General features: G+C 40.6%; 2 protein-coding genes across 2 annotated transcripts in view; both read left to right on the top strand.

Moving 5' to 3' along the window:
- The window catches only part of LOC135565519 (mucin-5AC-like), a 54,040-nt gene extending 38,636 nt beyond the window's left edge, over positions 1 to 15,404 (top strand). The window contains exons 28-46 of the mRNA XM_065012568.1: positions 5,444 to 8,409; positions 8,549 to 8,766; positions 8,900 to 9,071; positions 9,322 to 9,569; positions 9,795 to 9,978; positions 10,066 to 10,258; positions 10,454 to 10,632; positions 10,726 to 10,795; positions 10,884 to 11,014; positions 11,352 to 11,386; positions 12,402 to 12,570; positions 12,720 to 12,818; positions 12,925 to 12,965; positions 13,230 to 13,352; positions 13,600 to 13,698; positions 13,930 to 14,058; positions 14,364 to 14,403; positions 14,553 to 14,676; positions 14,990 to 15,404. Coding sequence (XP_064868640.1) covers positions 5,444 to 8,409; positions 8,549 to 8,766; positions 8,900 to 9,071; positions 9,322 to 9,569; positions 9,795 to 9,978; positions 10,066 to 10,258; positions 10,454 to 10,632; positions 10,726 to 10,795; positions 10,884 to 11,014; positions 11,352 to 11,386; positions 12,402 to 12,570; positions 12,720 to 12,818; positions 12,925 to 12,965; positions 13,230 to 13,352; positions 13,600 to 13,698; positions 13,930 to 14,058; positions 14,364 to 14,403; positions 14,553 to 14,676; positions 14,990 to 15,197 — 5,428 coding nt within the window. The 3' untranslated portion in view covers positions 15,198 to 15,404. The remainder of the gene's footprint in view (positions 1 to 5,443; positions 8,410 to 8,548; positions 8,767 to 8,899; positions 9,072 to 9,321; positions 9,570 to 9,794; positions 9,979 to 10,065; positions 10,259 to 10,453; positions 10,633 to 10,725; positions 10,796 to 10,883; positions 11,015 to 11,351; positions 11,387 to 12,401; positions 12,571 to 12,719; positions 12,819 to 12,924; positions 12,966 to 13,229; positions 13,353 to 13,599; positions 13,699 to 13,929; positions 14,059 to 14,363; positions 14,404 to 14,552; positions 14,677 to 14,989) is intronic.
- An 11,602-nt stretch (positions 15,405 to 27,006) lies between these two features.
- Positions 27,007 to 27,438, top strand: part of LOC115112763 (mucin-5AC-like) — a 33,534-nt gene continuing 33,102 nt past the window's right edge. The window contains 2 exon segments of the mRNA XM_065012567.1: positions 27,007 to 27,034; positions 27,127 to 27,388. Coding sequence (XP_064868639.1) covers positions 27,007 to 27,034; positions 27,127 to 27,388 — 290 coding nt within the window.

The following is a 27,438-nucleotide window of genomic DNA, read 5'->3' as shown; positions in this document are numbered from 1 at the left end:
CAACTCAGACTCCCAGTTCTAGTACGACTCCAACCACTACATCAACCTCAACAGGAGTAACACCTACCCAATGCAGTGGTGAAGAAAAATGTGTGTGGTCAGACTGGATCAACCTTGGTCAGCCAACGACTGGCTCTGAAGGTGGAGATAATGAATCCATTAAGAACATAATTTCTGCAGGTTATCACATTTGCTCAGCTCCAGAGGCAGTTGAATGTAGAGCAAAACAATACCCTGGACTTCAGATCTCTCAGCTTGGCCAAGACGTGACTTGCAATCCCTCCGTTGGACTGATTTGTAAAAACAATAAGCAAGGTCTTCAGCAAAAGTGCTTCGATTACGAGGTTCGAGTGAAATGTTGTCAATGTGGAACCACAACACACATCCCCACCACCACAACAACAACAGTTCCTCATATCACTACTACTACACCCACTACTACAACCTCAACATCGACAGCTCCACCTACAACAAAAACAACAACTCAGCAGACTCCCAGCTCTAGTTCGACCCCAACCACTACTCCTTCATCAACCTCAACAGGAGTAACACCTACCCAATGCAGTGGTGAAGAAAAATGTGTGTGGTCAGACTGGATCAACCTTGGTCAGCCAACGACTGGCTCTGAAGGTGGAGATAATGAATCCATTAAGAACATAATTTCTGCAGGTTATCACATTTGCTCAGCTCCAGAGGCAGTTGAATGTAGAGCAAAACAATACCCTGGACTTCAGATCTCTCAGCTTGGCCAAGACGTGACTTGCAATCCCTCCGTTGGACTGATTTGTAAAAACAATAAGCAAGGTCTTCAGCAAAAGTGCTTCGATTATGAGATTCGAGTGAAATGTTGTCAATGTGGAACCATAACACACATCCCCACCACCACAACAACAACAGTTCCTCATATCACTACTACTACACCCACTACTACAACCTCAACATCGACAGCTCCACCTACAACAAAAACAACAACTCAGCAGACTCCCAGCTCTAGTTCGACCCCAACCACTACTCCTTCATCAACCTCAACAGGAGTAACACCTACCCAATGCAGTGGTGAAGAAAAATGTGTGGTCAGACTGGATCAACCTTGGTCAGCCAACGACTGGCTCTGAAGGTGGAGATAATGAATCCATTAAGAACATAATTTCTGCAGGTTATCACATTTGCTCAGCTCCAGAGGCAGTTGAATGTAGAGCAAAACAGTACCCTGGACTTCAGATCTCTCAGCTTGGCCAAGACGTGACTTGCAATCCCTCCGTTGGACTGATTTGTAAAAACAATAAGCAAGGTCTTCAGCAAAAGTGCTTCGATTACGAGATTCGAGTGAAATGTTGTCAATGTGGAACCACAACACACATCCCAACCACCACCACAACAACAACAGTTCCTCATATCACTACTCCTACACCCACTACTACAACCTCAACATTGACAGCTCCACCTACAACAAAAACAACAACTCAGACTCCCAGCTCTAGTACGACTCCAACCACTACTCCTACATCAACCTCAACAGGAGTAACACCTACCCAATGCAGTGGTGAAGAAAAATGTGTGGTCAGACTGGATCAACCTTGGTCAGCCAACGACTGGCTCTGAAGGTGGAGATAATGAATCCATTAAGAACATAATTTCCGCAGGTTATCACATTTGCTCAGCTCCAGAGGCAGTTGAATGTAGAGCAAAACAGTACCCTGGACTTCAGATCTCTCAGCTTGGCCAAGACGTGACTTGCAATCCCTCCGTTGGACTGATTTGTAAAAACAATAAGCAAGGTCTTCAGCAAAAGTGCTTCGATTACGAGATTCGAGTGAAATGTTGTCAATGTGGAACCATAACACACATCCCCACCACCACAACAACAACAGTTCCTCATATCACTACTCCTACACCCACTACTACAACCTCAACATCGACAGCTCCACCTACAACAAAAACAACAACTCAGACTCCCAGTTCTAGTACGACTCCAACCACTACTCCTACATCAACCTCAACAGGAGTAACACCTACCCAATGCAGTGGTGAAGAAAATGTGTGTGGTCAGACTGATCAACCTTGGTCAGCCAACGACTGGCTCTGAAGGTGGAGATAATGAATCCATTAAGAACATAATTTCTGCAGGTTATCACATTTGCTCAGCTCCAGAGGCAGTTGAATGTAGAGCAAAACAATACCCTGGACTTCAGATCTCTCAGCTTGGCCAAGACGTGACTTGCAATCCCTCCGTTGGACTGATTTGTAAAAACAATAAGCAAGGTCTTCAGCAAAAGTGCTTCGATTACGAGGTTCGAGTGAAATGTTGTCAATGTGGAACCACAACACACATCCCCACCACCACAACAACAACAGTTCCTCATATCACTACTACTACACCCACTACTACAACCTCAACATCGACAGCTCCACCTACAACAAAAACAACAACTCAGCAGACTCCCAGCTCTAGTTCGACCCCAACCACTACTCCTTCATCAACCTCAACAGGAGTAACACCTACCCAATGCAGTGGTGAAGAAAATGTGTGTGGTCAGACTGGATCAACCTTGGTCAGCCAACGACTGGCTCTGAAGGTGGAGATAATGAATCCATTAAGAACATAATTTCTGCAGGTTATCACATTTGCTCAGCTCCAGAGGCAGTTGAATGTAGAGCAAAACAATACCCTGGACTTCAGATCTCTCAGCTTGGCCAAGACGTGACTTGCAATCCCTCCGTTGGACTGATTTGTAAAAACAATAAGCAAGGTCTTCAGCAAAAGTGCTTCGATTATGAGATTCGAGTGAAATGTTGTCAATGTGGAACCATAACACACATCCCCACCACCACAACAACAACAGTTCCTCATATCACTACTACTACACCCACTACTACAACCTCAACATCGACAGCTCCACCTACAACAAAAACAACAACTCAGCAGACTCCCAGCTCTAGTTCGACCCCAACCACTACTCCTTCATCAACCTCAACAGGAGTAACACCTACCCAATGCAGTGGTGAAGAAAAATGTGTGTGGTCAGACTGGATCAACCTTGGTCAGCCAACGACTGGCTCTGAAGGTGGAGATAATGAATCCATTAAGAACATAATTTCTGCAGGTTATCACATTTGCTCAGCTCCAGAGGCAGTTGAATGTAGAGCAAAACAATACCCTGGACTTCAGATCTCTCAGCTTGGCCAAGACGTGACTTGCAATCCCTCCGTTGGACTGATTTGTAAAAACAATAAGCAAGGTCTTCAGCAAAAGTGCTTCGATTACGAGATTCGAGTGAAATGTTGTCAATGTGGAACCATAACACACATCCCCACCACCACAACAACAACAGTTCCTCATATCACTACTCCTACACCCACTACTACAACCTCAACATCGACAGCTCCACCTACAACAAAAACAACAACTCAGACTCCCAGCTCTAGTACGACTCCAACCACTACTCCTACATCAACCTCAACAGGAGTAACACCTACCCAATGCAGTGGTGAAGAAAATGTGTGGTCAGACTGGATCAACCTTGGTCAGCCAACGACTGGCTCTGAAGGTGGAGATAATGAATCCATTAAGAACATAATTTCTGCAGGTTATCACATTTGCTCAGCTCCAGAGGCAGTTGAATGTAGAGCAAAACAATACCCTGGACTTCAGATCTCTCAGCTTGGCCAAGACGTGACTTGCAACCCATCCGTTGGACTGATTTGTCAAAACAATAAGCAAGGTCTTCAGCAAAAGTGCTTCGATTACGAGATTCGAGTGAAATGTTGTCAATGTGGAACCACAACACACATCCCAACCACCACCACAACAACAACAGTTCCTCATATCACTACTCCTACACCCACTACTACAACCTCAACATTGACAGCTCCACCTACAACAAAAACAACAACTCAGACTCCCAGCTCTAGTACGACTCCAACCACTACTCCTACATCAACCTCAACAGGAGTAACACCTACCCAATGCAGTGGTGAAGAAAAATGTGTGTGGTCAGACTGGATCAACCTTGGTCAGCCAACGACTGGCTCTGAAGGTGGAGATAATGAATCCATTAAGAACATAATTTCCGCAGGTTATCACATTTGCTCAGCTCCAGAGGCAGTTGAATGTAGAGCAAAACAATACCCTGGACTTCAGATCTCTCAGCTTGGCCAAGACGTGACTTGCAATCCCTCCGTTGGACTGATTTGTAAAAACAATAAGCAAGGTCTTCAGCAAAAGTGCTTCGATTACGAGGTTCGAGTGAAATGTTGTCAATGTGGAACCACAACACACATCCCAACCACCACCACAACAACAACAGTTCCTCATATCACTACTCCTACACCCACTACTACAACCTCAACATCGACAGCTCCACCTACAACAAAAACAACAACTCAGACTCCCAGCTCTAGTACGACTCCAACCACTACTCCTACATCAACCTCAACAGGAGTAACACCTACCCAATGCAGTGGTGAAGAAAAATGTGTGTGGTCAGACTGGATCAACCTTGGTCAGCCAACGACTGGCTCTGAAGGTGGAGATAATGAATCCATTAAGAACATAATTTCTGCAGGTTATCACATTTGCTCAGCTCCAGAGGCAGTTGAATGTAGAGCAAAACAATACCCTGGACTTCAGATCTCTCAGCTTGGCCAAGACGTGACTTGCAATCCCTCCGTTGGACTGATTTGTAAAACAATAAGCAAGGTCTTCAGCAAAAGTGCTTCGATTACGAGATTCGAGTGAAATGTTGTCAATGTGGAACCATAACACACATCCCCACCACCACAACAACAACAGTTCCTCATATCACTACTCCTACACCCACTACTACAACCTCAACATCGACAGCTCCACCTACAACAAAAACAACAACTCAGACTCCCAGCTCTAGTACGACTCCAACCACTACTCCTACATCAACCTCAACAGGAGTAACACCTACCCAATGCAGTGGTGAAGAAAAATGTGTGTGGTCAGACTGGATCAACCTTGGTCAGCCAACGTCTGGCTCTGAAGGTGGAGATAATGAATCCATTAAGAACATAATTTCTGCTGGTTATCACATTTGCTCAGCTCCAGAGGCAGTTGAATGTAGAGCAAAACAATACCCTGGACTTCAGATCTCTCAGCTTGGCCAAGACGTGACTTGCAACCCATCCGTTGGACTGATTTGTCAAAACAATAAGCAAGGTCTTCAGCAAAAGTGCTTCGATTACGAGATTCGAGTGAAATGTTGTCAATGTGGAACCACAACACACATCCCAACCACCACCACAACAACAACAGTTCCTCATATCACTACTCCTACACCCACTACTACAACCTCAACATCGACAGCTCCACCTACAACAAAAACAACAACTCAGACTCCCAGCTCTAGTACGACTCCAACCACTACTCCTACATCAACCTCAACAGGAGTAACACCTACCCAATGCAGTGGTGAAGAAAATGTGTGTGGTCAGACTGGATCAACCTTGGTCAGCCAACGACTGGCTCTGAAGGTGGAGATAATGAATCCATTAAGAACATAATTTCTGCAGGTTATCACATTTGCTCAGCTCCAGAGGCAGTTGAATGTAGAGCAAAACAATACCCTGGACTTCAGATCTCTCAGCTTGGCCAAGACGTGACTTGTAATCCCTCCGTTGGACTGATTTGTAAAAACAATAAGCAAGGTCTTCAGCAAAAGTGCTTCGATTACGAGATTCGAGTGAAATGTTGTCAATGTGGAACCATAACACACATCCCCACCACCACAACAACAACAGTTCCTCATATCACTACTCCTACACCCACTACTACAACCTCAACATCGACAGCTCCACCTACAACAAAAACAACAACTCAGACTCCCAGCTCTAGTACGACTCCAACCACTACTCCTACATCAACCTCAACAGGAGTAACACCTACCCAATGCAGTGGTGAAGAAAAATGTGTGTGGTCAGACTGGATCAACCTTGGTCAGCCAACGACTGGCTCTGAAGGTGGAGATAATGAATCCATTAAGAACATCATTTCTGCTGGTTATCACATTTGCTCAGCTCCAGAGGCAGTTGACTGTAGAGCAAAACAATACCCTGGACTTCAGATCTCTCAGCTTGGCCAAGACGTGACTTGCAATCCCTCCGTTGGACTGATTTGTAAAAACAATAAGCAAGGTCTTCAGCAAAAGTGCTTCGATTACGAGGTTCGAGTGAAATGTTGTCAATGTGGAACCACAACACACATCCCCACCACCACAACAACAACAGTTCCTCATATCACTACTCCTACACCCACTACTACAACCTCAACATCGACAGGTCCACCTACAACAAAAACAACAGCTCAGACTCCCAGCTCTAGTACGACTCCAACCACTACTCGTACATCAACCTCAACAGGAGTAACACCTACCCAATGCAGTGGTGAAGAAAAATGTGTGTGGTCAGACTGGATCAACCTTGGTCAGCCATCGACTGGCTCTGAAGGTGGAGATAATGAATCCATTAAGAACATAATTTCTGCTGGTTATCACATTTGCTCAGCTCCAGAGGCAGTTGAATGTAGAGCAAAACAATACCCTGGACTTCAGATCTCTCAGCTTGGCCAAGACGTGACTTGCAATCCCTCCGTTGGACTGGTTTGTCAAAACAATAAGCAAGGTCTTCAGCAAAAGTGCTTCGATTACGAAATTCGAGTGAAATGTTGTCAATGTGGAACCACAACACACATCCCAACCACCACCACAACAACAACAGTTCCTCATATCACTACTCCTACACCCACTACTACAACCTCAACATCGACAGCTCCACCTACAACAAAAACAACAACTCAGACTCCCAGCTCTAGTACGACTCCAACCACTACTCCTACATCAACCTCAACAGGAGTAACACCTACCCAATGCAGTGGTGAAGAAAAATGTGTGTGGTCAGACTGGATCAACCTTGGTCAGCCAACGTCTGGCTCTGAAGGTGGAGATAATGAATCCATTAAGAACATAATTTCTGCTGGTTATCACATTTGCTCAGCTCCAGAGGCAGTTGAATGTAGAGCAAAACAATACCCTGGACTTCAGATCTCTCAGCTTGGCCAAGACGTGACTTGCAACCCATCCGTTGGACTGATTTGTCAAAACAATAAGCAAGGTCTTCAGCAAAAGTGCTTCGATTACGAGATTCGAGTGAAATGTTGTCAATGTGGAACTACAACACACATCCCCACCACCACAACAACATCAGTTCCTCATTTCACTACTCCTACACCCACTACTACAACCTCAACATCGACAGCTCCACCTACAACAAAAACAACAACTCAGACTCCCAGCTCTAGTACGACTCCAACCACTACTCCTACATCAACCTCAACAGGAGTAACACCTACCCAATGCAGTGGTGAAGAAAAATGTGTGTGGTCAGACTGGATCAACCTTGGTCAGCCAACGTCTGGCTCTGAAGGTGGAGATAATGAATCCATTAAGAACATAATTTCTGCTGGTTATCACATTTGCTCAGCTCCAGAGGCAGTTGAATGTAGAGCAAAACAATACCCTGGACTTCAGATCTCTCAGCTTGGCCAAGACGTGACTTGCAACCCATCCGTTGGACTGATTTGTCAAAACAATAAGCAAGGTCTTCAGCAAAAGTGCTTCGATTACGAGATTCGAGTGAAATGTTGTCAATGTGGAACTACAACACACATCCCCACCACCACAACAACATCAGTTCCTCATTTCACTACTCCTACACCCACTACTACAACCTCAACATCGACAGCTCCACCTACAACAAAAACAACAACTCAGACTCCCAGCTCTAGTACGACTCCAACAACTACTCCTACATCAACCTCAACAGGAGTAACACCTACCCAATGCAGTGGTGAAGAAAAATGTGTGTGGTCAGACTGGATCAACCTTGGTCAGCCAACGTCTGGCTCTGAAGGTGGAGATAATGAATCCATTAAGAACATCATTGCTGCTGGTTATCACATTTGCTCAGCTCCAGAGGCAGTTGAATGTAGAGCAAAACAATACCCTGGACTTCAGATCTCTCAGCTTGGCCAAGACGTGACTTGCAACCCATCCGTTGGACTGATTTGTCAAAACAATAAGCAAGGTCTTCAGCAAAAGTGCTTTGATTACGAGATTCGAGTGAAATGTTGTCAATGTGGAACCACAACACACATCCCCACCACCACAACAACGACAGGTCCTCACATCACTACTCCTACACCCACTACTACAACCTCAACGTCAACAGTTCCATCTACAACAAAAACAACAACTCTGCCTCCCACCACTACTATTATTCCAACAACTTTTTTTGTAACAACTGGTGAAACAGCGAAACCATCGATTCCAGTCACATTACCCCTTGATTGTTCTTTTTGCCATTTTAATCATACTGATTTCCTCATTGGTAAGTTTTACTTTTCACCTTTCCAAGTTTTAAACCTTTTGTACTATTAGTTCAGCTGTTAGTGATGTTCAATCTGTATGTCCTTTTACATGTTAAGTTGGAAAACTTGCTTAATGATTACACCTCAAATTACTTTCAGGCTCAATTGTTTATAATGTCTCTGACCATGATGGATGGTGCTACATTGGTCTCTGCAACAAGACTTGTGAAATAGAAACACATTTGACCAGCTGTGGTACATCAACTACCCCAGTTACTCCTACTTCACCAACCACTTCACAGCCCCCAACAACAACAGTTCCACATGTAACATATCCATCTGAGAAGAACTGTGACCATGACCATCCTCCAAGACAGGTTTTACTCTGCTATAGATAATAACTTTTGTTCCATAGGAATTATTATTTACAAAGGGATGATTACATTACAAAAATAATTGAATGATTTTATGGACATTTCCTGTAGGCCTAATATATTTCTGTGTTTGTAGAACGGTGACAGCTGGAAACATAACCAATGCACCAACGGAACATGTGCCAACGGGCAAGTTACTTATGAGCATGTACATTGTGAGACTCCGAAGCCAATAGCATGTGAAAATAACTATCCTCCAATCCAAGTGTTTGACGAATCTGGATGCTGTTTCCACTATGAGTGTCAATGTAAGTTTACCACCTCCCACCCCAAAAATAGATATGGTTATTCTTTGTGTCACAAAATACACTTTAGCCATTGATTTTAGTTCAAAATTATTCTTACTATTTGACTTGTTTAGGTTTATCTAATAATTACCAGCAGTAAATGTATATGAATGTCTAACATTGGAAAACGTTTAGCACAGCACCATTAATTTAGCATAAAACATTCCACATCTGTGTCCTTTTAAATGCTAATCATTCTCTTCTTACAAAGGTATCTGCTATGGTTGGGGAGACCCTCACTATGTCACCTTTGATGGAACATACTATGGCTTCCAAGGAAATTGTTCTTACGTCTTGGTCAAAGAAATCCTGCCAAAGTACAACTTCAGTGTTGTAATCGACAATTACTATTGTGATGCTCCAGATGGACTTTCCTGTCCTCAGTCTCTGACCATTTATTACCAATCTTACAAGATATTCATGACCAAGAAGGACGTTGATGGAGTTTTCACAAGTCTGGTAATTAACATATCTCAAATACTGTATGTTCAAGACATTTTCAGTTGTTTTTTCGTTTAAGGGGGATTAGTTTTGGGTTTAGCTTAGATATTGATTAGCTTCCATTTAAGATTGATATACTTCCTTTATGTATTAGATATAGGATACAGTTCTAGAATACTATTGGGTATAAAAATATTGAATTATTGTAACCATTTTGTCCATCTCATAATATTTTTGTCCTAGATTTATGTAAACCAGAAACGCATCATCCCAGCATATGAGACCAAGGACTTCCGCATCACAGACAACGGAATTGAGACCCTTTTAGTCATACCAGCAATTAATGCCAAGGTGTCTTTCACTGGTCTTATGTTTAGCATATACCTGCCCTGGGACAAGTTCAGTGGCAACACTGAGGGACAGTGTGGTGAGTACAGGTGTTTTATGGTCACTTTGTTACGATGATTACCCCATGATGTCTCAATGTCTAACAATGGTTTTCAATCTTATTCAGGTACATGTGACAACAACCGGACAGATGACTGCCGCTTGCCAAATGGGACTATCGATTCATCTTGTCCTGACATGGCACACCAATGGCATGTTGCTGACCACAATAACAGTCAGTGCACACCACCATCACCAGAGCCGATACCAACACCACTACCAGGCTGTGATCCACCCATTTGTCATCTCATTCAAAGCAAGTAAGTAGCCATTAGTATTTACAGTAAACCTAGCTCTTCTGTAGGATCGATAACCTCCCAATCATAATAATCTCAGTGCCAACAGTAACTTGACATACTAAAACACGGCAATCATTTGACAAAGCCTGATGACAAAACAAAGTGAATGATCATATTTAAGTATCTACTCTAACTGAAGCGTGACATCTTTTCTAGGGTCTTTGAGAGTTGCCATAAGATAATCCCCTATGAGCCATTCCTTGTGGCATGTATCTTTGATGTGTGCCATATGGATGATGTTACCATTGGCTGCACCAGCTTGCAGACCTATGCTGATGCATGTGCACAAGCAGGAGTCTGTATTGAGTGGAGAAATTATACAAATGGACAATGTGGTAAGTAGGTCACTCCTCAAGACTATAAAGCTCAGATAGCCTCTCTTTGATGTTGCTTATTGGTTATTAACCTTTTTATCTCCCCCGCTACAGACTTCACATGTGAGAAACCCAAGGTTTATAAAGCCTGCGGTCCACAAGTTGAACCAACCTGTAATGCCTGGTATGTATAATGTTGTTGTTCAGTGGATGGGTATAATGATGGGCAAAAGTCTTTCAGCTATTGAAACATTTTTTAAATATCTCTGCAGGTACAATTTCAAATTCATCCAGACTCAAAATGAGTTCAGTGTGATGGGAGATATACAATTGGAGGGATGTTATTGTCCCCCTGGGACCACTCTTATGAGTTCCACCTCAAACTACTGTATCCCCAGCTGTGGTAAGAATTGTCAAATAACAGCATTGTATAATGAGGGTGTGGTGACTTACTGTATGGTGCTGTGATAGTAGCTGACCTTCACTTTGGGAAGCACAAAGTGTTAATTGTTTGTTGCTACTGTAGTGGTCTTTTGAAAGCTGGTTCAGCTTTTTGTATAACAAACAAAAAATATCCACAGCATTTTTCACAGATACTTCAATTGTGCGGGTTTTGGTTTGATTGATATTGATTTCATCAAGTGCTTCCGGTATATGAAATGCATTATCAAAATGAAGTTGTGGAATGTATTTCAATTACTTAGTTTTTGTAATGTATTTTTTTCTCTTTGGTTCATTAGATATTTGCCCATTGCCAAATGGAGAATGGAAAGAGGTAAAATTGTGTTTGAATTTCACTCACAGGTTTAAGCAGGGAAGAGAAACTATTCATTTCTGATATACACATTAACTTAAGGATCGGCGTCCCATCAATGGGACAGTTGTAAATCATGCAGCGCGTTATGTCAAGATCGCAGATTTGAGAGAAACAACAAACGTTGGTTTGAGGAGAGCTCCTAACAACAAAACAATTTTTTCACCGTGATAGGTTTGATAAATTCACCTCTGAAGGTAAAATGTATACTTATATTCTGAAATCTTGCTCTGATTTACCCTTTTCCTATCCTAAAAAGGTCCATATAGCACGCACAATCTATTTTGTATTTCCACTCGTTCAATTTGCAAAGAAAGGAATCTGTGAAAATCTAACCTTAAACGTTGTTTCAACGAGTCAAATCACGTTCGTATGTATTCCTCAGAGATCCTAGAAGGTAACAAGACTTCACTATATCATTAGGGGTGTAGTATATCCTATAGAACACCATATTTGGTCAGAGAGCGATGCCTTCATGGCACGCCGATGACTCGGGCGGCCATCACTTGAACAACTGTATCTTTGTCAAATAAGCACCACTCGGGGTCATACAAAGCTAGTTAGATAGCCAATGAGCTGGGCTTAACGGGAGTATCCGGAAACCATGTATATGCCGTAAACTGTAGCTACTAACCTTGTACGACAGCATGCCTTTTTCATTTTTGACAAAAATTTCCACAAACTTCAAAGTGTTTCCGTTCAAATGGTACCAAGAATATACATATCCTTGCTTCAGTGACTGAGCTACAGGCAGTTAGATTTGAGTATGTAATATAGATGAAAATTTTGGCAATCATGTAAAGTAATGTATGCAATAATAATAATTATAATAATAATAATGTATTACAATTCTATAGTGCTTTCATAAAACCTCAAAGCGCTTCAGTAATTACTAATTTCACACACTGAATGATTGAACTTTGTACTGGTAGTGTCCATACAAACCTTAGTGTACTTAAATTGTTCCTCATTGCAGGCTAATGAGACCTGGGTGAGCAACTGCCAGGAGTGTGTGTGTGACCCGTACAGTCTGGAAATCCAGTGCCAGCCTATGGCATGCCAACATCAGCCTCCTCTCACCTGTGATCAGGAGGGCCAAGTTAAGGTCCTAGAAACCGTTGACTGTTGTCAAAAGGACAAATGCGGTGAGAGACTTGTTTGGATAATGTGCTTTATATGTGGGCTTTTTAACATCTCGGTAAAAACGTTAACATTTTCGGTGATGACCTAATATATCCAACCACTGTGGCCATTCGCATAGTTTTTAAAACAATCCTTTTTTCTTTCCAAACAGAGTGTGATGTCACACGATGCTCTACTTCCAAGATAACTTGCCCAGTCGGATTCGAGACAGAGGCAACTATGGGAGTCTGCTGCCTAACTTATCAATGTGGTGAGTTTGCGTCTGCATGTGTTTGAGTGTGCGTGTACAGTATTTGTGGAAATCCCAACATGTTAGTAGCAGTATTGAATGATTATCCATGTTCTTTGCCCCACAGTGCCAAAGGATGTCTGTGTGTTTAACAACACTGAATATCAGGTGAGAATGCATTCTATGCTATTTTCAATTTGGCCAGTCCCACCACTTCTAAATTATCAACTTAATAAAAGAGTACAACGTTATTTTTACTTGCATACATAAATTAAAAAACAAGTTAAACTATGCAAATTCCTCCTTTAATCAATTAGAGGCCTCTATCAGGGTGCCAACAATGTTTTTTGGTCAATCCATTTATGAGATAGGGCAAAAAAAGTGTCTCAATTCATAGACTTTCAATAGAAATATTATATTTTCTCATTCCAGCCTGGTGCCAATGTTCCTGGGGACAAGTGTAAGAATTGTGTGTGTGGTGACAGTGTAGATGCCCAAAGCCATCTACATATCATTGAGTGTCATCCTACTGAATGTGACACTCACTGCCAGCAGGTAAGTGATCTCCACTGAAACATTGACACCCTTTGGCCTCATTATGTAATTCAACATACTTAGTGTAATGTGAGTTCTTATCCATGTCAAAATATTATAATAACACGGATTCCTCTGTGTCCACTATTGGACTACTACTGGATAAGTGTAATTACTAGTGAGTTACAAGGATCACACATTGGTATAAGAGAGATCATGTGCACATCATAAAGGTTTTCTCCTCTCTGGTCTGTCTTCTTCCTTTTAGGGCTATGATCATCAAGCCGTTCCTGGACAGTGTTGTGGGAAGTGTGTACAGACAAGCTGTGTGGTTATGCTGCCAGATAACACCACACACACTATTCAGGTAAAAGAGCATCAAGACGCATTATTTATAGATTCTCAAATTGTATTTTTATTTTATTTTTACAATTCGTAAAACATATCAGTCCTATTTCACTTGATTATTTAAAAACATCAACATGTAATTTTACTGTAGCAATAAAGTTTTATGCAAAATATCTTAGCAATGATACAGTACATCGTATATAATTTGAAGAATCTCCTGTTGATATCTTTCATATTCGCACCTCTACAGCCTGGTTCCGTCTGGATACCATCGGGAGACAAGTGTCTCAAGTATGAGTGCGTAAAGATTCAGGACCAACTCATCCCAATCGAGGCTAAGACTGTGTGCCCTGTCTTCCACCCAGAAGACTGCATACCCGTGAGTTACAATAACCATCTGGCAAATGATCTGGGTCCGGATAACTGGCCCATTTAAAAACAACTGGAGAATGTGCAAAATCATATTTGTGAAATAAAGTTTAAACATGCCCAGTCACTCAGACCAAGGCCTGTTGCTTAATATAGTATGCCTACTGTGTATTTATGTGAGGTTATTGACACCTGTTGCTTAAAGTGAACAATGCAAGAACACTGCACTGAAAAACATGTGGAGACAGTTTGGTAAATGCTACGTCAGTGACTTAAAAATGTTCTTGTTTTTTCTTCCATTTTCTTGTTTTTAAGGGAACTGAAGTCATTGCTCCAGATGGTTGCTGCCATGTCTGTGAGTGTCTTTTAAACACCATCCTTTTTGATAGACATTTGTAAATCATTCTTGCCCTTTATCAGGCATTGGGGAAAGTGTTTTAGCTATTGTCATGGTCCTCAGGATGATTAACGTTAATTCATTGGAAAATGTCACTTTATGTGCAGGTATTCCAATAACTAAGCCATGCAATGTGATAAAGAGCAAAGTGTACCTGGACAGCAATGGCTGCAAGTCTGCAAACAAGGTGGAAGTGACAACATGCAGTGGATCCTGTGTCACCTACGCCATGTGAGTATTTTGATCATTCCTGAAATATTTCAGGAACACTAACACATTATTCCTCCCAATAATATAGAATTAGGCTGCCTGTCTAAATGCAATCTACAAATTATATTTTCAGTAATAAATTATGTTACAATGGCTGTGTTTACAAAGGCAGCCTAATTCTGATATTTTTCCCAATTATTGGCAAAAGAGCTCATCTGATTGGTCAAAAGATCAGAATTAGGTAGCCTGTGTAAACGCAGCCAATGTTATATAATTACAACTGCTACCATCATTGCTTCCACATAATGACATTGTCTCTCCTTTCTGTTTTCAGGTATTCTCTTGAGGCCAACATGATGGAGCGCTCTTGTACCTGCTGTCGGGAAGAATCCACCACCAAGAAGGAAGTGGAGATGATCTGCCCAGACGGTTCAAAGTTCAACCACTCCTACATCCACATCAATAAATGTGGCTGCCAGAGGACAGAGTGCGTGACCCCGGAGGAAACCCAGGTCACAAGGTCACGGCGCAGGAGAAGATGAATGACTCTCCACTACCATCCCTTTACTGCTTAGATTAGTTTTCTATTTATGTTCAACTTGTTCATGTTCCTGCTAAAACTTGTTCAAGTAATCAACTTGTTCAAGTAATCTGCTAAAAGTAGGAGAAATTGTTTCAGCTTCGTATTCATTTTTAATTTTAATTTTTGCCAAAATAAAGTTGGCAATGGGCTATGCATATATACCACATTCTCGTTTTCATTCCTTTTTGAAATTCTGTTGAGAAATATTTGATTGCAGACACCCAGTTCAACAATGGCCTATCCTTTTCCAGACAAACAACCACAATTCAAAGTGTCAAACACTTATTTCAATTTGAGATGGTGTTAGGTTAGAGAAACGGATCAGTAATCAGAAGGTTGCTGGTTTCAGATCCCTGGCACCACTTCCTACTGTTGTTCTTGAGCAACACACTTAGTTAACCTCTACATATCTCCAGGGGCAGCACTGAGGCTGACACTGTGCTCCTCCCTATACAGTACTAAAGACACATTTTCCACTTTGATGGACAAATAAAGTAATCAAATATTTGTCCTAACTCATCTATCATATTAAATAAAGTATACAAAATATAAACTATTTTGTCCGGTCAATAATTGTCCTTTGGTTTCACCGAAAACAAAAAACAGATAATTTCATTTGAACTGTACCAGGTGTACAAAATGTACAAAATGCAAAGGGAATTACATGGGGCTTGTGTGATTATATAAAACAAAGGGAAGTACATGGGGCTTGTGTGATTATATAAAACAAAGGGAATTACATGGGGCTTGTGTGATTATATAAAACAAAGGGAATTACATGGGGCTTGTGTGATTATATAAAACAAAGGGAAATACATGGGGCTTGTGTGATTATATAAAACAAAGGGAAATACATGGGGCTTGTGTGATTATATAAAACAAAGGGAATTACATGGGGCTTGTGTGATTATATAAAACAAAGGGAAATACATGGGGCTTGTGTGATTATATAAAACAAAGGGAAATACATGGGGCTTGTGTGATTATATAAAACAAAGGGAATTACATGGGGCTATATGTGATCATATAAAACAAAGGGAATTACATGGGGCTTGTGTGATTATATAAAACAAAGGGAATTACATGGGGCTTGTGTGATTATATAAAACAAAGGGAATTACATGGGGCTTTTGTGATTATATAAAACAAAGGGAATTACATGGGGCTTGTGTGATTATATAAAACAAAGGGAATTACATGGGGCTTTTGTGATTATATAAAACAAAGGGAATTACATGGGGCTTGTGTGATTATATAAAACAAAGGGAATTACATGGGGCTTGTGTGATTATATAAAACAAAGGGAATTACATGGGGCTATATGTGATTATATAAAACAAATGGAAATACATGGGCATGTGTGATTATATCGATTATATTATATATTTCACCTTTATTTAACCAGGTAGTTCTCATTTACAACTGTGACCTGGCCAAGATAAAGCAAAGCAGTGCGTCACAAACAACAACACAAAGTTACACATGGAATAAACAAATGTACAGTCAATAACACAATTGAAAAGTCTATATATATAGTGTGTGCAAATAAAGTGAGATTACGGAGGTAAGGCAATAAATAGGCCATAGCGGCGAAATAATTACAATTTAGCAATTAACCACAAGTGTTAGATGTGCAGTAGATGAATGTGCAAGTATAGATATTGGGGTGCAAAGGGGAAGAAAAACAACAACATGGGGATGAGGAAGTTGGATGGGCTATTTACAGTTTGGCTATGTACAGGTGCAATGATCTGTAAACTGCTCTGACAACTGATGCGTAAAGTTAGTAAAGAAGATATGAGTCTCCATCTTCAGTGATTTTTGCAATTTGTTCCAGTCATTGGCAGTAGAGATTTGGAAGGAATGGCGGCCAAAGGAGAATTTGGCTTTGGGGGTGACCAGTGAAATATGGGTGGGTGCTGCGATGGTGACTAGTGAGCTGAGATAAGGCGAGGCTTTACCTAGTAAGGACTTATAGATGACCTGGAGCCAGTGGGTTTGGTGATGAATTTGAAGCGAGGGCCAGCCAACGAGAGCATACAGGTCGCAGTGGTGGGTAATAAATGGGGCTTTGGTGACAAAACGGATGGCACTGTGATAGACTGCATCCAATTTGCTGAGTAGAGTGTTGGAGGCTATTTTGTAAATGACATCGCCGAAGTCAAGGATCGGTAGGATAGTCTGTTTTACGAGGCTATGTTTGGCAGCATGAGTGAAGGATGCTTTGTTGAGAAATAGGAAGCTGATTCCAGATTTAATTTTGGATTGGAGATGCTTAATGTGAGTCTGGAAGGAGAGTTTACAGTCCAACCAGACAACTAGGTATTTGTAGTTGTCCACATATTCTAAGTCAAAACCGTCCAGAGTAGTGATGCTAGACGGGCAGGCAGGTGCGGGAAGCGATTGGTTGAAAAGAATGCATTTAGTTTTGCTTGCATTTAAGAGCAGTTGGAGGCCACGGAAGGAGTGTTGAATGGCATTTTAGCTTTTTTTTTAGGTTTGTTAACACAGTGTCCAAAGAAGGGCCAGAAGTATACAGAATGGTGTCGTCTGCGTAGAGGTGGAGCAGAGAATCATCAGCAAAAAGAGCGACATCATTGATGTATACATAGAAAAGAGTCAGCCCGAGAGATCTCCATAGTGCCTGCCAGAGGTCCGGACAACAGGCCCTTCGATTTGACACACTGAACTCTATCTGAGAAGAAGTTGATGAACCAGACGAGGCAGTCATTTGAGAAACCACGGCTGTTGAGTTTGCCGATAAGAATGCGGTGATTGACACAGTAGAAAGCCAGGTCAATAAATACGGCTGCAAAGTATTGTCTTTTATCGATGGCAGTTATGATATCATTTAGGACCTTGAGCGTAGCTGAGGTGCACCCATGATCAGCTCGGAAACCAGATTGCATAGCGAAGAAGGTACGTGGGATTCGAAATGGTCGGTGATCTGTTTGTTAACTTGGCATTCGAAGAAAGCTTAGAAAGGCAGGGTAGGATAGATATAGGTCTGTAACAGTTTGGGTCTAGATTGTCTCCCTCTTTGAAGAGGGGGATGACCGCGGCAGCTTGCCAATCTTTAGGGATCCCAGACGATACGAAAGAGAGGTTGAACAGGTTAGTAATAGGGGTTGCAACAATTGAGGCAGACAATTTTAGAAAGAGAGTGTCCAGATTGTCTAGCCTAGCTGATTTGTAGGGGTCCAGATTTTGCAGCTCTTCAGAACATCAGCTATCTGGATTTGGATGAAGGAGAAGTGGGGGAGGCTTGGGCAAGTTGCTGTGGGGGGTGCAGAGTTGTTGGCCGGGGAAGGGGTAGCCAGGTGGAAAGCATGGCAAAGATGTCAGGTGGAAAGAAAAATGCTTATTGAAATTCTCAATTATCGTAGATTTATTGGTGGTGACATTGTTTCCTAGCCTCAGTGCAGTGGGCAGCTGGGAGGAGGTGCTCTTATTCTCCATGGACTTTACAGTGTCCCAGAACTGTTTGGAGTTTGTGCTACAGGATGCACATTTCTGGATGAAAATTCTAGCCTTTGCTTTCCTAACTGCCTGTGTATATTGGTTCCTAACTTCCCTGAAAAGTTGCATATCGCGGGGGCTATTTGATGCTAATGCAGTACGGCACGGGATGTTTTTGTGCTGGTCAAAGGCAGTCAGGTCTGGAGTGAACCAAGGGCTATATCTGTTCCTGTTTTTTTTAATGAATGGGGCATGCTTATTTAAGATGGTGAGGAAAGCACTTGTAAAGAATAACGGCATGAGGTCAATATCCTTCCAGAATATTCGGGCCAGGTTGATTAGAAAGGCCTGCTCGCTGAATTGATGATGCAGAATGTAATCCCAGTGCAGGAACATCAATCAGCGGAAATTTCAGAGCGCCACCTATAGTTTTCGATAAAACTCAAACTTTCATTAAAACACACATGCAAGGTACTGAATTAAAGCTACCCTCGTTGTGAATCTAGCCACCAAGTCAGATGTGTAAAATGCTTTTCGGCGAAAGCATGAGAAGCTATTATCTGATAGCATGCACCCCCCAATATACCAGAACGTCACCTAAACAACAGATTTTGCGGTAGCCGGCGCTACACAAAACGCAGAAATAAAATATAAAACATTCATTACCTTTGACGAGCTTCTCTGTTGGCACTCCTATATGTCTCATAAACATCACAATTGGGTATTTTTCCTGATTAAATCCGTCATTGTATACCCAAAATGTAATTTCATGAAGGCCTGTCTGATCCAGGAAAATTCCGCTTTTCAAGACGCAACGTCACTTTTTAAAATTACAAAAGGTGCCTATAAACTTTTACAAATCACTTCAAACTACTTTTCTAAACCAACTTTAGGTATTAATAAACGTTAATAATCTATCAAATTGATCACGGGGCGATCTGTATTCGATAGCAGCAAGTCTTGAAATCATACTCCATGTTTTCACTTTCATAACATCCTGCGGTGAGCCCCAAGAGAGGAAGTGCCTATACGTCATCTAACCAAGGATAAAGCAGCCAAAAAATGCCAGTACTGGCGACATCGTGTGGAAGCTGTAGGCATTGTAATGGGGACCTCGTTTTTTGTCTGTCGCCTTAGACAATACATTGACTGGCGGATGAATATTTTTTGTGTGTTTTTGGCCTGGGATTTTTACTCCTAAACACGTTCTGTTATAGCCACAGACAGGACTTAACCAGTTTTAGAGACTTCAGAGTGTTTTCTATACACACATACTTATCATATGCATGTACTATATTCCTGGCATGAGTAGCAGGACGTTGAAATGTTGCGCGATTTTTTTACAAAAAGCTGCGAAAATTCGCATCATCCCTAACAGGTTTTAAGACAGCGTTTGACAGTGATGAGGGGTGGTCGTTTGACCGCATACCCATTACGGACGCAGGCAATGAGGCAGTGATCGCTTTTTATGCGCTTAAATGATTTCTTTCAAATGATTTTGATAGTGTTTGTCAAACTGCGTGAACAGAAATGGGAAGGTTCCCACCTTAGTTGGAGGGAATTATAAAACTATTTTGCTATTATAACCTCTATCCTCTGTTACAGATGACTTATCTTACTGATTGTAGCCTCACAACAATCACACAAAAAGTGGATCAATATACTCATTCAAATCAAAACTAATATTGCAGAAAAGAGCACTCTGCCTGCTTTATAGCATGATCATGTTATACTGACTTGTCTACAACTGGCACGACAAGTGTTGGTGTCCAAAAGGACATTTTGCTGACAGCTTTTGGTTAGTTGAGGCTTCAATGGCTCTTTAAAATGAGAAATACTCTCTACAGTTTCTTGAAACCCCTTATCTTAAACAGAATGATGGATAATGGAATAATGGGCCCTTCAATAGACCACCACAGTCAAAGCACTTGACAAACATAAAATCGATTTCAATCAAAGTCAGTGTAGTGCCAATTGCTATGTACAGGACATTACATATATTTAGAAGATTATGCCTTGAGGTGCCACAGTGGATTAGATATGCATTTAAATTGTAATTAGATCAACAACTGTATTGACTCTGAATCAACATTGAAAGTCCCACCTAAGAAGCTAAACAACATTGTGTGCTCCACACTGGACAGTTAATTATGATTCATTTCTCCCACTCTATTCAACATGTTTTAATATTACACTTACTTTTACATAAAGGTTCCTGTTTCAACCTACCTCAATCTAACCTGTAGTTACACTTAACATTAAGCTGTCACCCATAAATCATCACAGTTTGTTTGAGTTATTCAGAGTGCTCATCAGCTTGCTCTGTATGATATTACTTCTGTATGCTGAATTGAGTTTACTCTCAACCTCAGTCTATTTACCCAGAGCTTGTGTAGTAATGGTTCTATACAAAAAAACAAGTGTAGCTATGACGATAGAGCAGCCAAATACACAACCCGGAGCTGCTAAAATCATCAAACATTGTTGAAGTCTTTGGGTAAGGTGGAGCCACACACAGCCTCTGGCAAGACCTAGGTGGGGATGCGTATGGAAGGCTATTCAGTCAGCGAAGGCTTTGTTAGGAAAAAACCACCTGGGGTGTAGACACAAGGGCATATGACATAGCCTAGGCAGTGTGAAAGACATTGACAGGTTGGGCCAATTATCAGGCATAAATCAGTCAATAGCATTTTGGAAGAGCACCCTAGGTGCGGTAGTGAGGTTTGAGCTCTGTATGAATTCCAGACTGACCACAATGAATATTCCATTGTCAATGTAAAGATGGGTCAGATACAAAAAGTACTAACCTACAAAATTTCAACAGATTCTTCCCTTTAGCAGATGAATGTAGACATGATCATATACAGATATAATCGGCTCTGGTCGGCTCTGTCGGCTCTTTTTTTAACATCCATTGCTGACAGAGTGGATGATAAAAAGAAGTTAGATGATTGACTTAATAAAAAAGGCAATTTTTCAACAAATGTTGATCACCTGACGGTACAATATTTAATGTCATGTGTTACATTCATGGCAGGAAAACCACTAAAACCAATCAGGATTTGGCTTGACCGAACTGCCAAAATGAAGGACACACCAACATAAAGTGTCTGAATAGGGGGTTGGGCCACCATGAGGTGCTATATAAGCTTCAATGCGCCTCAGCATAAATTCTACAAGTGTCTGGTGGTACTCCATTGGAGGGATGACAAATTCCATAATTTGTGATTTTGTTGATGACGGTGGAAAACACTGTCTCAGTCTCCAGAATATCCCATAGGTGTTCAATTGTGTTGAGATCTGGTGACTGAAACACACACACACACAGACCATACACACAATCTAAACATGATGGAATGTTAATTGCTTAATTAACTCAGGATCCACATCTGTGTGGAAGCACCTGCTTTCAATTTGCACCCCTCATTTATTCAAGTGATTTCTTTATTTTGGCAGTTACATGTACATCGGTGGTAAAATAAATTATTATCAAAGTAAAATGAAATGTAGAAAGGCATGCCGGTATATCAAACTTGTTTAAATGGGTTTTTAGTCAAATGTGTACTTTCTGGTCGTTTAGGGTGATATTTTATATGTCGTAAAGAAAAGCCACCTTTTATGTTGAGACACGTAACATATTGGCATTTTTAAAATGTTAAAGTGAGGGTTTGAAGGTGTGTCTAACCTTAACAATAACCATAAGCCTTCAAATGACAACCATCAATTGAACAGGGAACATTTGACAAAAAAGTAAATCTGTTACATTTTCAAACATGAATTTGGAAAACATAGATACAGTGGGGCAAAAACATATTTAGTCAGCCACCAATTGTGCAAGTTCTCCCACTTAAAAAAGATGAGAGAAGCCTGTAATTTTCATCATAGGTACACTTCAACTATGACAGACAAAATGAGAAAAAAAATTCAGAAAATCACATTGTAGGATTTTTAATGAATTTATTTGCAAATTATGGTGGAAAATAAGTGTTTGGTCACCTACAAACAAGCAAGATTTCTGGCTCTCACAGACCTGTAACTTCTTCTTTAAGAGGCTCCTCTGTCCTCCACTCGTTACCTGTATTAATGGCACCTGTTTGAACTTGTTATCAGTATAAAAGACACCTGTCCAGAACCTTAAACAGTCACACTCCAATATCCACTATGGCCAAGACCAAAGCGCTGTCAAAGGACACCAGAAAAAAATTGTAGACCTGCACCAGGCTGGGAAGACTGAATCTGCAATAGGTAAGCAGCTTGGTTTGAAGAAATCAACTGTGGGAGCAATTATTAGGAAATGGAAGACATACAAGACCATTTGTTAATCTCCCTCGATCTGGGGCTCCACGCAAGATCTCACCCCGTGGGGTCAAAATGATCACAAGAACGGTGAGCAAAAATCCCAGAACCACACGGGGGGACCTAGTGAATGACCTGTAGAGAGCTGGGACAAAGGTAACAAAGCCTACCATCAGTAACACACTACGCCCCCAGGGACTCAAATCCTGCAGTGCCAGACGTGTCCCCCTTCTTAAGCCAGTACATGTCCAGGCCCGTCTGAAGTTTGCTAGAGAGCATTTGGATGATCCAGAAGAAGATTGGGAGAATGTCATATGGTCAGATGAAACCAAAATATAACTTTTTGGTAAAAACTCAACTCGTCATGTTTGGAGGACAAAGAATTCAGAGTTGCATCCAAAGAACACCATACCTACTGTGAAGCATGGGGTGGAAACATCATGCTTTGGGGCTGTTTTTCTGCAAAGGGACCAGGACGACTGATCCGTGTAAAGGAAAGAATGAATGGGGCCATGTATCGTGAGATTTTGAGTGAAAACCTCCTTCCATCAGCAAGGGCATTGAAGATGAAACGTGGCTGGGTCTTTCAGCATGACAATGATACACAAACACACCAACGAAGGAGTGGCTTTGTAAGAAGCATTTCAAGGTCATGGAGTGGCCTAGCCAGTCTCCAGATCTCAACCCCATAGAAAATCTTTGGAGGGAGTTGAAAGTCTGTGTTGCCCAGCAACAGCCCCAAAACTGAAGAGTTACAGAAAATGTTTGACCTCTGTCATTGCCAACAAAGGGTATATAACAAAGTATTGAGATAAACTTTTGTTATTGACCAAATACTTATTTTCCACCATAATTTGCAAATAAATTCATAAAAAATCCTACAATGTGATTTTCTGGAATTGTTTTTCTCATTTTGTGTGTCATAGTTGAAGTGTAACTATGATGAAAATTACAGGCCTCTCATCTTTTTAAGTGGGAGAATTTGCACAATTGGTGGCGGACTAAATATTTTTTTGCCCCACTGTATGCTATGAAACATAAAAAAAATGCTAATATTTTACTGAAGCTAAGTTAATTTTGCAACAGCATGGGCTGTATGTGCTATATACAAACTAGTTATCCTGTTGAGTTTAAAAACACCCCAAAACTAATAGGTTGATACTGTTGATAGACTTAGTGGCCATATGAGAAAGCTGAAGTGATTAACGTTATAATAGTTGTGAAATAATACTTACAATAGTTGTGCAAAATTGCACATTAGTGTGTTAAAACAAATGTAAAATTATTTTCAATTATGTTTTTTATTATTTTTTATCAGGATGCAGTTCCTGGATCAGCTTGGTGAGTCACACTAGCCTATGAATCCTAACAATGAATACAATTAGCCTGATGGCTCCTTCGAGCAACAGCAGAGAGACAAATGTTTGCATTTGGACAATGTGTGCTCAAGCTACTGAGCCAATAGAGTGGATGAATGTATTATTAATCCGTTATACATTGGCTGACTTTACGTTGGCTGTGGAGATACACCATTTTGTTCGATCAAACCTCACTACTTATTTATTATGAATATATCTGTAATTATACTTTAAAATATATATTACATAAAGAAAAATTGTGTTGTGGACACCAGGAGGAGTATCTGCTGCTTTCGGGATAATGGGGATCCTAATACAATACCAAATACCAAAAGCTCAAACCACTGGAGTGGAGATGATGCCTGAAATAAATAGATATTGAATGAAAGAAGTAAGGCACATCTCCTTGTAAAAAAGGAAATCACATACAGTGAGGGGAAAAAAGTATTTGATCCCTTGCTGATTTTGTACGTTTGCCCACTGACAAAGAAATGATCCGTCTATAATTTTAATGGTAGGTTTATTTCAACAGTGAGAGACAGAATAACAACAAAAAAATGTCAAAAATGGTATAAATTGATTTGCATTTAATAACTAAAATAATAAATAATAATAATAAATTAATAAATAAAATAAACCTACCATTAAAACTATAGACTGATCATTTCTTTGTCTGTGGGCAAACATACAAAATCAGCAGGGGATCAAACACTTTTTCCCCTCACTGTATGACTATTAAGTAACTTATCTTGTGCAATATAGATATATAGATATATAGATATATAGATATATAGATAGGTCTATAATAAAGGACATTATGAACCACCTGAGTTTATAATCCCCATGATAGAATACTTCATGAACAGCTAAATCTCTATGTAAATGCTCATGCTTAACGTACTGTTAATGTACTTAAAAACCTCATAAGACAGAACATTGAAGTCTTAAAGTCATGTTTAACCTTTGGCCCCACCTTTGTTTTAACCTTTAAGGCCCCTCCTCAAATACAGGTGGTTATAAAGACCAGATCCATCCTAAGCACCTCTCTCATATCACCTGTGCAGGACCTGTTCACTACCCACAGGATCACCATGGGGACAACCAAGGATGCACCGATATGGAGGCTGATATACCTGGTACTACTGATCAGATCAACACAAACAGGTTGGTAGAATATTCATTCATTTGCCTATATCAGAAACTGTTCTAATTATTACTATAATATAATTATTCTACATTTTTAAAGTCTGACAAATCTGTAAAATCTACATATTATTTCATAAATCAGACTAATTGTTAATTACAAATAGTAAATATTCAGGACAATACAAAATGATTATGATGATTGACACTCAGCAGGTGGATAGGTTTTAAAAGCTGTAACCACAAGTTTAGTATGATTAGGTCACTTTCAGATTTGATAACATATATATTTTGTGTACAATCTCATTATGTAAAAAAAAATGTATTAGCTACTCAGAAATGTACTGACACACAGAACATTAATTAAATGTATTACAATATCATTTTGAAGAATTCGACAGTAGGCATACAGTAGCAGTTGTTACGCAATCAGTAATAACGGTTCTCCTGTTTTCTACTTTAGGGCAGCAAACATATTTACTACGATCATATGATTACATTATTCATCCTATTTCTGTTCCTTCTACACATTTGTTTATGAGATTGTTTCCATCTAAATTTGAAAATGTTCCACATTTGTGGTGAAAAATGTGTAACTTTGTGTCATTATCATTAGTGATTGTTATCATGAGTGGTTGTAGCATAGTTTATAGTGTTATAAATACATAAAGCACTCCCCACACTGGGAGCGAGTTAATACTTTTCAAAGCAAATTTAGATCGGGAACAAAAAAAAGAACAGAATAGAGTCAAAAACGTACGTATATCGTTCAAATAATAGTTGTGGTAAGTATGTCTGATATTATTCAAATAGTACTGACAGGAAGAATTTGATGCCTAAATATGTCAAATAGGAACTGAATCGGAATTCAATGTGTTTGGTTAAGACAGCAGATGGCACTTGATTAAGGAATCTTCAGGCCTGTTGCATGTGTCAGCCAGGGCTGAGCATTTCATAAGATTTGACCTTTGACCTACGCAATTCATAGAACATCAAAGTAGTTCAGGCACAGAAGACCATGAAACATTGATTTTACAATTGTTAGCCCCTTGCAGCTGTTTGACTCAATTGTCAAGTGAAATGAAGCGCCACAACAACCATGCAGCTTTTGGTAAACTAGGGGCTCGATTCAATCCCTATCGCCGTACTTGGAATGTGAAGGTAATTTCCGATTGAGCCGACATATGCAGCGTTTACCATGAACACAAACTCTGCGAACGCAAGAACAGTCCCTTTAAAATTCAATTGCATGATAGCGCTGAACTTTGGCAATACGGTTTGAATTGAGCCTTAGGTTCGCTGTAAATATTGAATGGGTCACATCATGCCTCAAATGTTCCTTGGTCTGGACATACTGCTGTGTAAATCAAATACACTTCTAAAAGTGCAGTGCGACAATCTATATCTGCAATGATTGAATTCCATCCGTAATGTACATATAATATTGTAAAATACTCATGAATTGCTTTTATTTCAGTGAGCCCCACCACAAGTGTAACAATCATCCCGACTATGATCACGACTATACCCACACTTTCAGGTAAATGACTGACAGAATGCACACCAAATAAATGACTGGGTATCCATCAATAAGCTAAGAAGGAACTGACATTTGTATTCCTTGTCCCTCAGGAGTGAATGCCTCACACAATGACCAGGTCTGCAGCACATGGGGTAACTATCACTTCAAGACCTTCGACGGGGACTTTTTCCAGCTCCCCTCTACCTGCAACCATGTTGTGACCTCACTGTGTAAGAGCAGCTATGAGGCTTTCAACATCCAGATGAGGCGGCAGGTGGTGGACAACCAGCCCACCATTAGCAAGATCACCATGAAGCTGGATGGTGTAGTGGTGGAGCTATCCAAGGGTGTTGTTGTGGTCAATGGGCAGACGTGAGTTTCCCTGTCATTTGACTTATACGCCATTCTGCAAGCACCTCTCT

Source organism: Oncorhynchus nerka, linkage group LG28 (genome assembly GCF_034236695.1).
Source record: "Oncorhynchus nerka isolate Pitt River linkage group LG28, Oner_Uvic_2.0, whole genome shotgun sequence".
NCBI classification, from domain to species: Eukaryota; Metazoa; Chordata; class Actinopteri; order Salmoniformes; family Salmonidae; genus Oncorhynchus; species Oncorhynchus nerka.
Note: the sequence above shows the minus strand (reverse complement) of the source record. Positions and strands in the feature narration are given on the sequence as shown.